Genomic DNA, 12,610 nt, shown 5'->3' with positions numbered 1-12,610 from the left:
CTTAAAAAAAAGTTTAAGCAAGAGCATATGTTTCTATTCACACCGCAGTACCCAATATATAACATATGCAATTTTCTACAAATCTTTGTTTTACACATGCTTTCAAAACGTTAACAAAGTGCACATTATCAGCATTACTTCCAAAGACAGCAAACAGCAGGGGCACTCTGTCCAGTATTATTGCTTTATTCCTGATCATATCTACTTCAAGATCCTTACATAAAGAAATGGTTTCTGTTTGCTTTCTAAGCTTGCAGAAAACAAAGCCTAGAGTTAAATGTCTTGAGAGAAGCTTTTGCTACAACATGTAAAAAACAATGCTGAACTGTTCTTTTGTAAAGACCTTTGAGTAAAACACAAGTTTTCCCCCCCTGAAGGATGGCGATGATTTCAGAATTGGTCAATAAATAATATTAAAGCAGAGTCATTTTAGAATTTTCCATTTGAAGATTTGAGCCTTGAACAAGTTTTAGTTCCAGCTTTTCTCTACTGCCTTTACATTTCTTTTTTAATTAGTCTGCTTTAGGACTTTTTTTTTTAAGCACCCCAAGATGCTTTTGAAGTTTTTAGTCAGACTTATGACTGCTTTTATTTTAAAAACAAAACAAAAGAATGGGCAACATTCACACTATAGCAGTTAGTAATGACTAATCACCATTGAAATAAATGGCCAACATGTTCTGCAATGTTAGGAGGGCAGAACAAGAGCTGTGCCTTCACAGAGAGTCTGCTGCAGAGCTCAGCCAAAGGCTTGTCCCACAGACAAGCATTCACAGGGAGGAAGGGCACTTTTTCCTGCTCTCTTCTCCCTGAAAAAGTACTTTTTGGTTTCCAGGAATATGTCCCTGAGGGCTACATGTTCTCTTTTGAAGTGAGGGGAGCAGCAACTGCTCCAGTGATGAACACAGGAAGCTGCGTTATACCAAATCAGACATTTGGACCATCTAACTCCACATTGTCTACAGAGATATGCAATGGCTAACCAAGGTTTCAGTCAGATATCTTTCCCAGCCCTACCTAGAGATGCCAGGGATTGAACCTGGAACCTTCTGCATGCAAAGTAGATGCTCTACCACTGAGTTACAGCTCCATCTCATTAATTATAGGAACAACAGATCCTAGAATCAGAGGATCACTGTTTTCACATGTCCCCTTGTAAGCTTCCCAGAAGTGTTTGGCTGCCCACTGATGGAAGCAGAGTATGAGACTAGATGATGACAAGTGATTCACCCAAGGCAGCAAATGGCAGAGCCCACCCATCCCCCCAAAAAACCCAAGCCCAAAGCACTTTGCTCCCACACTTGCTACTGCAGCATCCATTTTACAGAAGGCAAACTAGTGAAGTTGAGAGACAAGAGACTCATCCAAGACCCCAGAGTGCAAAGCAGAGGTGAGCACTTCTATCCATTTTGCACACTGAATGTCATATAACCCCTTCCCCCAATATATTTTGCCCAATATATTTAATGCAACACATTGTTAAAGAATCCCTAATAGAGGCTTCTTTATAGTATCAATCTCTCAAGCTATGTGCTAAAACTTGTTTCTTGGTGGCTCTTAACCACCCAGAGGTTTGTATATGGAGCAGTATAAAAATGTGCTAAATAAAAACAACAAATAAATAAATAACTCTTGTCCCAAGCAAAATGTTTACAACATGTCTCAAACCCCTTTGGTCTTCAACCTCAAAATCTGACGTATTCAGGAGTGACTAAGGCATTTTCAGTCCTCCAGTTTTTATTTTATGTATGTTGCTGACAAACACTCCTCCCCATATCGCAAACAACTTACAGTTACACTTAAAGGTCAATGTTCCTCAAAGACATCAGCACATAATCATAATTCTAGGAATTCCCCAAGCTACTGTAAAAAGGCCACAGATTAATTCAAGGTAAAAAGAAAACTCCAAAAGCTGTACAGCCATACATAAACATAGGAAATATGTGGCTATAAAGAGGAGATCCATCAAATACACCAGTAATTATGTATGGAATAAAATAATTTACATGCCTGCAGCCATTCTCTAAGGTAGGTACAGAAGAAGATGCATTAGTCGTAGGGGATAGTTTGATTTCAACACTACAGATGGATAATTTCAATGTTTATTTTAAAAACTTGTCAGTTACTATCGTCATTAATCTCCCACACATAATTGACACATGCAAAATTCTAGTTTTCATTTGAAACACCTGTTTTAAAATGATACAGTAAACACAAATTATGGAGCTAGAAATGACACTGCTGACAATTAATGCATTTTCTCCTCCAACATTGATCCTTATTATAGTATTCGATAAATGCTTTCCCAAAGGTAGCATGCCACATATAAGGTGGCAAGGATGAGCTCTTGACTTCCTGCCCTGTTTGTGAGCTGAGAAAAAGATCTGGCAGGATGCAGTTTGGGGTCAGGGGAAGGATATTGGACTTTAATTCTTTGTTTTAATCAAATAGCAACTTTAAAAAATGTTATTAGAATTAGACTGCCACTAGAGATCAGAAGCAACTTAGAATTGGACTGAAAGCAGACATTCCTGCACTTGGACAGGCAACAGGGTTATGTGTTGTGCAGGTGGGGGTGGGTGGGAGAAGAGACAGGAGGTTAGGGGAAGGATGGAGAGGCAGTTGGCAAGTCACAATACAGGCTTGGCCATTAGCTACGTCTCCTTCTAGGTTGCCTTGTGCACTTGTCTGCTTGGGGCTGTCTAGAGTGAGGCACATGAGAGCAGACCAGAGCAAAGACTGCTCTCTCTTCTATGTCTCTTCCTTATTAAAGGGGAAGGTTCCAGAAAACACATCTGTTGATTCTTTTCCTGCTCACCTGTTGCATCCCTCTAGTACTTTTTCTAACTTCAGTGATGTGCTACTGAAACCCATCACTTTTGTTTTTATTCAAAGCCTATCTTTCATCCATGCTGGATGGAATTCAAGGTAGTATATATGAAATTTCCAGGTGGTTTCCTATCCAGGCAGTCAAGCTCTGATGTAAAGCAAGCTGGCTCCCTCACAAGCCTTCAGACCAGACTTTGGTTCATTGGTTATTGCAGTCTTGCTATGGACTTGGATTGACTGCCAATTAAGAGCCAGAGTGAAGTTTTACTGTGTTCTTAGATGGACTGAGGGTGGGGGTTCCTTCCTTGGTGCAAAAATAGCGGGCTTGGGATTTTGCTGGTGAGAGTTTGATTTTCATTTCACAACTGGCCCTTTGGCACTGGGTAGAAACTATTAGTTTGGAAGAGTGGCAATGGGTTCCCAACAAATCCCATTTGGAGGTCTCTTAGTGGGTTTGGGAAGCAGGCAGTCTACAATGGGGATGAGTTAGCAGCTGCATATCCAGGTTTGGGGTAGACATGGGCTGCGACTTCAAGTCACTTCATTCACAGTCACATGCTACCGCTGCCAACCAGAATTACTCAGCAGTTGAGTTAGGCAGTTCATACTAACAGTAGTTAGTCTGTCAACAACATCTGCCATGTTCCTGCCATCTTTACACCAAATTAAAAGGATCTTAATGCTAAACTGTAGTATATTTTCACTATAGCTGACTGTCACCTGTTCTTCCTTCCCTTTACTCCATGGGCTCAGAGCAAGCTTGGGATGGGACAAAATGAGGCACGAGCAGGGCTGGCTACAGATTTGAGAGGGCCCCTGGCTTTCCAGTGAGGCCCCCAATATCTGAAGGTGCTTACTTTGGCAAGAAGTGGCAGCAACCCAGAGCTTAGCAGCCACCATTTACCCACATAACAATGTCCTGCCCTGGTGTAGTATCTCAGTCATGTTTTTAAATGGTTTAATTTGTTTTTATGAGATTGTGTTTACTTTTTTGGTGACATGTTAATTGTTTTTACTCTCTTTTATATTGTGTTCTGAATTTAGTACACTGCCTAGAGATGCACATGTGAGGTGGTATAAAAATATGATAGCGAGCTAGATGTAATGTTGTGGGGTGAGAGTTGAGATTGCATGGTTGGTAATAAAAGGTGGTGGTCATCAGGAAGGCCACTGACATAGGCTCCAGGCTGCTACTGACCTGGCACCAAGATAAGCTCCCCAAATTCTAACAGAACTTTACCCTAGCAAACACAATTTAAAGTGATTGTGACAATACAATGACAGCTATGTAGTATTGGGCTGGAGGAACTGCATTGTGGATAATAAAAGATGGTGGCCACCAATGCAGATACCAAGGAGAACTCCGGACCATGCGGACATAATCCATCCTAGTAGGTGGTGAGGCCTAGCATGAGCAGTGGCCCTGGCCATAATTCCTGGGTCCTAGCAGCTGCCTGAAGATGATACATAGAATTGCAGATACATAGTAGTGCAGGGTCTCGACATGAGCCTTATAAAACAGAATTTTAAATCTGAGGGTAAAGGGAAAGCGCAGATCTTGGTATCAAATAATATTATCAATATTCTAATTTTATGTATGAAAATATGTAAACATGGCAAACAATGTGCGGCAGACTTTTGTACAGGGCAGTTCAGTATTTATAGTTTAAAAAATAACTATTCATGTTCTTTTGCAAGAATTATGCTTTTACTTACTTTCTTAAGGAGGTCTGGCATTTTAGATTTGTCTGGAAGATGATCTGAGGAGAAGCAACTTTCCATCTCTAAAGTACTCCCTTCACTGACAGCATCATTTTTCAGGGATCTGAAAAGAAAAATACATGCTCTGGTGCTCTCAATAGCAAATGAGAAGGCATCAAAATTATGAAGTTCTATACAAAAATCACTCTAACCAATCCTAGTTCCCAAACTACCAATGCCGAGGCACTGAAAAGTATGACAAGAATTGGCAGAGCTCTATGAATTTCTTATGGCAAATAGAAACTAGAATGCAGGAGTTTTATAAAACAGAGTGCTAAATTAGAGCTTATTTTTAAAACCCTAAAGCACACATTGTATTTCATAATAGAATTGTGCAGACTCAATGTCTATGTTTAAAATAATTTCAGTCTTCCCCCCACCCCCATATACGGATTCAATTTGCTCTCATTGAATGTTAACCAGTCACATTAATTCATTTTCTTGTATATAAGTATCAAGGGGAACATCTTTTTTGAAGAGCACGCTTAATAAAATACGACTCTCTATTCACACTCTGCCTTAAAGCCATAGTCCTGCAAAAATTTACACACAGTGAAAAATTGCTCTTCTTAACTACTGACCAATTTCTTTTGAACAGGAAGAATAGCACAAAACACACTGCTGTAGTTTTGAGTAAATTGCAAAGCAATGTGCCACGGGTCAAGTATTAGCTAAGCATGGAGAGGAACTAAATACAATTTTAATTTGCATGTTCAGCCTATCAGCACCAGGTGTCAGACACACAAGTGTCTGCTCACCACAGTTGAAGGTGGTCCCTAGGTATTTTCTAAGCTTCTCACACTTTCAGGACCTGGAGATTTGGGAGGCTGAAGAGTGAAAATGACTGTTAAGGCAGCCAAAGATTGCAGTGTTTCCTGTGGGATGTTATGGAAAGTTATATATACCATATTTTCATTCTACCCTACATGCCTTTTCCCCTTTGCTCAAACTTTGGGATTGCAGATTATATGGCTCAACCTCTGCTCGTTGTTGATGTTTAACAGGTGAAGAGTAGTCAACTTTTCAGCTTTCAAGGGATTTTTAAATTTTCCTTTTCTCTCATTTTTCTGGAGAAAAAAAATGAAGAGAATCATCACCATTTCTCTAATATCAAACTTGAGTGGCCCATTACTATCCGTTTGGCAGCAAAAGGGGGATACCCAAAACTAGGTAGTGGTTTCCGCATACTCAACCTTCCCGCACTCCACACACACTGCCATGTAAAGGTATTATTATTATTTCTTGTTTACACAGTCAGACAGGTGTTATTGACTGGTTTGTTTTATCCAGACATCGAGTCCTTCCCAAGGACCTGGGATGGCTGGATTTTATTGTCAGTGTTGTTGCTGTTATAGATACTGTCGCAGAATATTTGTTGTTATTATTATTATTATTATTATTATTATTATTAATTCAATTTCTATACTGCCCTTCCAAAAATGGCTCAGGGCAGTTTACACAGAGAAATAATAAATAAATAAGATGGCTCCCTGTCCCCAAAGGGCTCACATTCTAAAAAAAAACCACAAGATAGACACCAGCAACAGTCACTGGAGGAACTGTGCTGGGGCTGGATAGGGCCAGTTACTCTCCCCCTGCTCAATAAAGAGAATCACCATGTTAAAAGGTGCCTCTTTGCCCAGTTAGCAGAGGTATATCCATCTTAAAGAAGAAAAATAAAATTTACGAATATGACATGCAAGCTGAAAAGAACCTATGTAAACCAGAGAGTGCTAGGGTGGTGAGGGAGGCAGAAAATGGCCTGCTTGGACCCCTAACCATTTATAGTATTGTGATGGAAAGATTAGGGTTTGTGAGATGAGTGCCATGAGGTGCACACACCCTCCCCATGCTATACAGGAGGATTTTTGAAGGAAATGAAAACCATTTTCTCTCCCCCACTCATCAAAATCCTTCTTCCCACCCCCAAAAGCCCTGAACAGCACTACACGGTTCCTATTCCAGACTAGCTGAAGGCCTGAACAGGAAGACTCTTGTTAGGGACTGGGTGGGAAAATATTGCAAATTTTGTAGCAGGTTGCCACTTGTTCATTGCAACAGCAACTTCAAAAATAAACTTCCAAGATTTCTGGAAACTTTATTGGAACTTTCACTATGAAAGAGAGAAGCAAGATGAGTGATCACTCATTTTCTTCTCAGATAAAGTAATGGTGAATGAAAGTAATACAGTAAGGTTTTCTCTCTTACCAGCATCATTAATTTGATACAAAAATATCTATAATTTTGTGTGTGTTTACTTTAACACAAAGAATACCAAGCCACCATGTTTCACTTATCCCTTGGTATATTTATTCTGGAATTATCAATAAGCAGGAAGAATTTTATAAAGGTCTCAGAAATCAAGAAGTCACATTAGAAATAATGTATGTTGAACATTATTGCCATAAACACCATAGGATGGGAAAAACAATGTTTTTCAACCAGGAATTTCCTGTTTTAAAATGAAAAACAAACTCACTCACTCCCAGGCTCACATTACATCATATACTAATTAGATACAGAATAAACAATAGAAAGCGGGAAGGGATAAAGGGTTTTTGTTTTGTTTTTAAAGCTCCAAATCCTATTTTAGAGGCAGACACAGGAATTCTCAATTCGTGGACACTGCATGCAGACGCAATGCCCATGTAGGAATGCTGGCAAGCTCTCTCCCTGCACTGATGCTCTCCATGGTCCTGTTCCTGCCACTGTCCACTGATCAGGGGCACAGGGTCCATTAGACAAGGGGGGACAATTGTCCCTAGGCCCACAGGGCCTGCCCCCCCAAGGCCCCTCAGCCAGTCCCCCTTGCCTGCTGGCCCTCTCTCCTGGTAGCCCTCCTGCTCTGGCCAAGCGAGCTAAGCAGCTTGCAAGCTGCTGCAGTTCCTTCAGTCTCAGCTTCTCAGCTGTTCAGCGGATGGGCAGGCCTTCCAGAGTGGCCTCCGTGCAGGCTGCACTGAAACCTGAACTTTAGTACTAGCAGGCAGGCAGCAAAGAAGGAGGGAAGGAGCCAGGGTGGCCAGTGCTGGCTGCCCTTGCCCACCACAGATCTGCCCAGCCTTTGACTCCTCAGGCTTAGTAATGGAGATACAGGTCGGGAATCCTTTATCCGGACTGCTCCGAAATCCAGACACCACGCCGAGAGAGAGAGAAAAAAATGCTGGTAGCTTCAACCTCCTCCAGTTTGCAGGAGGAATCGCCCTAAACTTGCTGCTGTTGATTCCTCAGCTCTTTAGCTCTCTTTTTAGTTCTTCCCCTCAGGCTTTGCTATCTGCCTTTTGTTTACTGCCTCTCAAGCTTTACTCCCAGCAGGAGGGAAGGAACACAAAGGGGGGGGGAGGGGGGAAGACAAAAGAAGGTGTTTTTTTTTAAAAAAAGGTATATATATACACACACACACAGGGGCGTAGCAAGGTTGGAGTGGGCCCAGAGACAATATTTTAAAATGCTCCCCCCCCCCCCCCCGTTGAAGCTCAGCTTATGAAGTAAAGAAATCTTAAATTAGGCTGAATAGTGGTAACAAAAAGCATAGTAAGATTTATCAATATCTATATATCTATCTCCTATGTGCCACAATAGAATTATTTCTAAGGATCCAGGATATGTGCCACATCCTAAATTATTTTTTTAAAGGTTTTGTAAATTGTGGATGATGCAAGTCATTTAATGGTACTAGGAAAAGACATGCTGTTCTGGCAGCTCCAGGTCTTAACACTCAGATCAATTTCGGAGGATGAATACAATTGAAGGAAGCCGGGGTGGGGGTGCACAGCTGGGGGAGTCAGTCATGTGACTTGCTTCTGGGGGCCCCCAGACAACTGTCTCCCCTTGCCCTATTACAGTTACACCCCTGTATATACACAAGAGTTTAGGAGATAACAGGGGCACATAGGAAACAGTAAAGATCTAGTAGAATAAATACGAACAGACAGGAACAGATGAGGAGAGAAAGAGAGAAACGCTTCCTAGGCTTCAGCAACCAAGAAGAGCCCTCCTTCGGGGCAGAGCCAAGCCAATTTTGTGAATAGGATTGCACTGCCACTCACATGCTTCTCAAACCGGCCTGGGAGAGGGGAAGGAGGGAAGGCGGGAAGGAGTGCAATCCCATTGAGAAGTGTGTGAGTGCTGTTTATAAAATCAAAGGGAGACTTCTAAGACAAAATCCATTAATGAGGAAGATGACTCTGGAGGAAACATTCAAAAAAGCCATCCAGCAGAATGTCTCCTCATCCCTAGAGGACCCACTACCTGGTCCCTCAACTGCTTCTGATGTTCCTTCTCACAATAATGAGATTATTTTCATCTGAGTTTTATTTCCACCTAAAAATGCCATGTTTGAGTATTCAATGCTTATTTGATTATATACTTCAAATAAAACCTTTTTTTAAAAAAACTCTGTAATCTTTCATGCCCAAGATATCTCATTTATGAAAATATTCCAAAATTCGGAACACCTCTGGTCCCAAGGATCCGGATAAAGGATTCTCGACCTATATGGTGTGATTTCCTTTTTGTGGTTATTCCCCACTTCCTGGATATTGAGGGACTGGCTAGCCATAGGACTTTGATATGGGAGGGGGGCAGATTGAGAAGATTCTGAATATTTAATCTGAAACAGAGTGAGGAATTTGCTGGTTTTTAATATAATCAAAAGGTCCTATAAGTGGCTTGTTTCATGGCAGAAAATTCCAAAAATGTCTGGATCTGAACCTCTTTTTATTATTGTTGTTAAATTTAGACTCTTAGACTATCATTCCACCCCCATATGGAAGAATTTCCCCTTTGCCTTCATAAAACAACAACCCCCTTTCTGTCCCAGCCTTTAGATCACCTTTTTTGGTATTGAGCAGAGAGATGTAGGGCGGGGCGTGAGCAATATGTATATTTTAATCAAAGTGGATTGGACAAATTGTTGGTTTTTAATATTTTTAAAATTTAAATAACCCATAAAAAAGTTCTATAAGTGGCTTGTTTTATGACAGAAAAATACAAAGTCCTTTAGGTTTCAGTGAAATGTACTTCCAGCTAAATGTGGTTAGATTTGCTGCCTGAGGCTGCAATTCTCCACACACTTACCTTGAAGCAAGCTGTACTGAATTTGTTAGGATTTCTGAGAAAACATACATAGGATCACACTGCATGGTTGAAAGTCTCTGTTAATCAGCAACAAGGGGCCCATTTTAAAATCTCGTCCCCAGGCCCACTCCAACCTTGCTACGCCCTTGCCACTGATACAGCATTTGCCTGCAGGGACTAGCACTGTGCCTATGGAGAAGTCATCCCTGTGACTGAGAATGCTGAACACCTATCATTTTTAATCAAGGGGAGAACGTCTCCCCAGGTTCAGCATTTAGTAGCAGGTAAGAAGTCGTAGTAGTAGAAGCAGCATTTGCCTCTGCAAACACTGTATCCATGGGTGTACGGGCAGTGCTCACCAGCATGCAGCCGTTGGCACTGTATCTGTGTATAGGCAATGCAGTTTCATAACCCCTGAACAGGGCTCAAGACTTTTGTTTGTCTCTTGTCCATCACATGACAACGACGCAACTTACCCCAACTAGTTGTTGCTATTGATCAATCTGACAACCTTGAATGTCATAAATGCTCTAAGAGTATCTCCTCAGTAGCTGGACTATCCCATGGTGTGTGTCACATAGCTGTGTCCTTCCTGGTTCCAGCTCAAATGCTTAACAAGCATTTAGTTCAATTTACTCTACAATTGCATGGACTACAGTACCTTACTAGTACTACTACTACTAGGGATGCAACTGTGCATGGCTGCTTCCTTGTTCCCAGCAGCCTGCATGCAGCTTCAGCACATACATGGTCACTGAGCATGCGCGGCAGCCATGTGCATGCTGAAACCATGCACAGGCTCGCTGGGAACAACGAAGCAGCCACGTAGGGTCTTTTGCACACCAGCACCGGTCCCGGAGGAGCGGTGGGTCAGTGGAGGAGCAGCTAAGCTCCTGTGCCCCCTTTTTAAAGGAACTAATTCCTGCCCCACTGGACCAGCTCGGGTGCGCCCACTCAAACTGGTTTGGTGCTTCCATCCTGAGGTGCCAAATTGGTTCGGGCACATCCCTAACTACTACCCATATAATGCTTTTCAACCAAAGTTCTCAAAGTGGTCAACATAGAAAAATAAATAAATAATAAGATGGCTCCCTGTCCCAAAAGCACAAAATCTTATTAACCCAAGCTTCCCCATTTGGCTTTTCATAAGCCTGCCACAGTGCCAAAGACACTGGTTGGCCCAAAACGCAGGTTGAGAATGACATTTTGCTCCAACACAACTAGCTTTCATTATTGAAGGGTTGAACTCCAAGCGATTTAGATACAGTTCGGAGTTTCATGCTAAGGAATGACTTCTTTGTTTATGCTCTTTTATTCAGAACACCACATGCTTTGGGCAATAGGACCCACTGGGCAGCTGCCTCCTATGCCTTAGAACCCAGTTTTGCAAAATTGACTTTTAGTTCCTAGAATCCTGCAGCTACACAAATATGGACCTTGTCTCATACCATCTTGGGACAACTTTTCAGCTTTTCAACCAGGTCTAGAGATCACCATGTTTGAATGCCAAGTAATTCTGATTTCCTAATTAATCAATACAATATTTTTGCTTATTTCACTGATCAGCCTTTAGATTTTTAAACAATGGTGGTCTACCCACACACCCTGTTATGCTTACAATACTGGCAACCAGCTATCTTTTCAATTTTTATATAAAGGACCCCAGATGCCTAGAGGGAACAACACATCAGAATTATTACTACCTGAGAAGGTGATGGCAGCTGATAACTATCTTTTTTGTGAGCTTTTGAATTGTTATGAAAATGAACTGAGGGCACAATATAGAGAGCTTAGCAAAAACAAAACTACTCGACCCCCACCTCTGGTTTCTGAAAGCTGGTATTCAGCATTTTTAATTACTTACAACTGCAGTAGCCTGTTAGTTTAGGTAAATGAAAACAGTTTTGAAGTGAAAATTGGAAATCTTGTCCAGACTTAATTACACAAAGTTACACCTCCTGGTTAGATCCTGTGTACTCTAATTGAGAAGGCCCTCAAACTAGGACACTGCAAGAGCAGCAGAAGGTTGCACATCCATGGTTCTATGAAATAAATACAATGAATGTTGTCTTTGACAATGCTAATGTACCACTATGCTAGTAAAAGAAGAGGCCAGCAAGAGAGTTGTTTTTCTTCTCCCCACTCCTTGTAAATAGATATACCACATAGGTATACTGTCTTCACTACCCCAGACCCTTGGAGGTCTTTTGCCACTCCCCTTAAAAGCCTACTCATCTTGGCAGTAGAACCTAGGGATGTGCTGAGATGCGATTCGGCTGTCCAAACTGCGAGTGCCTTTAAAATCGAGGGCTTACACAGCCTCTTTAAAGAGGAGGCGGGCAGGTCCATACCTGCTTCTCCTCTGCTCGCCTTCACAGTGCACCCCCTAGCTATGCCCATGTGCCAGCAGGCGGTCTCCCAGCTGTGCCTGTGCGGCACTGGCATGCACAGAGGCCATGTGTGTGAAAGCACCATTCAGAGGCAGCTGAAAGACTCCCTACGGGTGTGCAGGCATAGCTGGGGGGAGCACCGTGATTGTCACAATTCTGGTGAGTGGAGAAGGAGCAGATACGGACCTGCTCTCCTCCACTTTAAAGCGTCTGTGTAAGCCCTCAATTTTAAAGGGAGGTGCCCATGATTCAGACAGCCAAATTGCATTTCAGCACATCCCTGGTAGATCTGCATTTGCAGAAATAAAAGGACAAGTTCCACACATGCCAAAGCAGCAGCAGTAACAGCCTTACACCAGAAATGTAACCAACAGTCAGAAATGTAACCAACACAGCACAAGCATCAACAATACCATGAACAAACAATGAATAAGTACATAAGTTCTGTTACAAGAAGTAACACTTGTATGGTTGTATGTCAAAATAGGTTTAGAAGGCAATATTCCTTACTGTGCACTTGGGCTGGACATGCAAGACTATCAAGGAGTTCCGAT

The 12,610-nt window shown here is 41.9% G+C and overlaps 1 protein-coding gene across 2 annotated transcripts in view; it reads right to left on the bottom strand.

The window, feature by feature from the left end:
* Positions 1-12,610, bottom strand: part of RFTN1 (raftlin, lipid raft linker 1) — a 150,863-nt gene that overhangs the window by 86,784 nt on the left and 51,469 nt on the right. For both annotated transcript variants that reach the window (XM_053263724.1, XM_053263725.1), the window contains exon 4: positions 4,546-4,654. In XM_053263724.1, coding sequence (XP_053119699.1) covers positions 4,546-4,654 — 109 coding nt within the window. The remainder of the gene's footprint in view (positions 1-4,545; positions 4,655-12,610) is intronic.

This window comes from Hemicordylus capensis, chromosome 6 (genome assembly GCF_027244095.1).
Source record: "Hemicordylus capensis ecotype Gifberg chromosome 6, rHemCap1.1.pri, whole genome shotgun sequence".
NCBI lineage: Eukaryota > Metazoa > Chordata > Lepidosauria > Squamata > Cordylidae > Hemicordylus > Hemicordylus capensis.
This window is presented reverse-complemented; position numbering and strand designations above follow the sequence as displayed.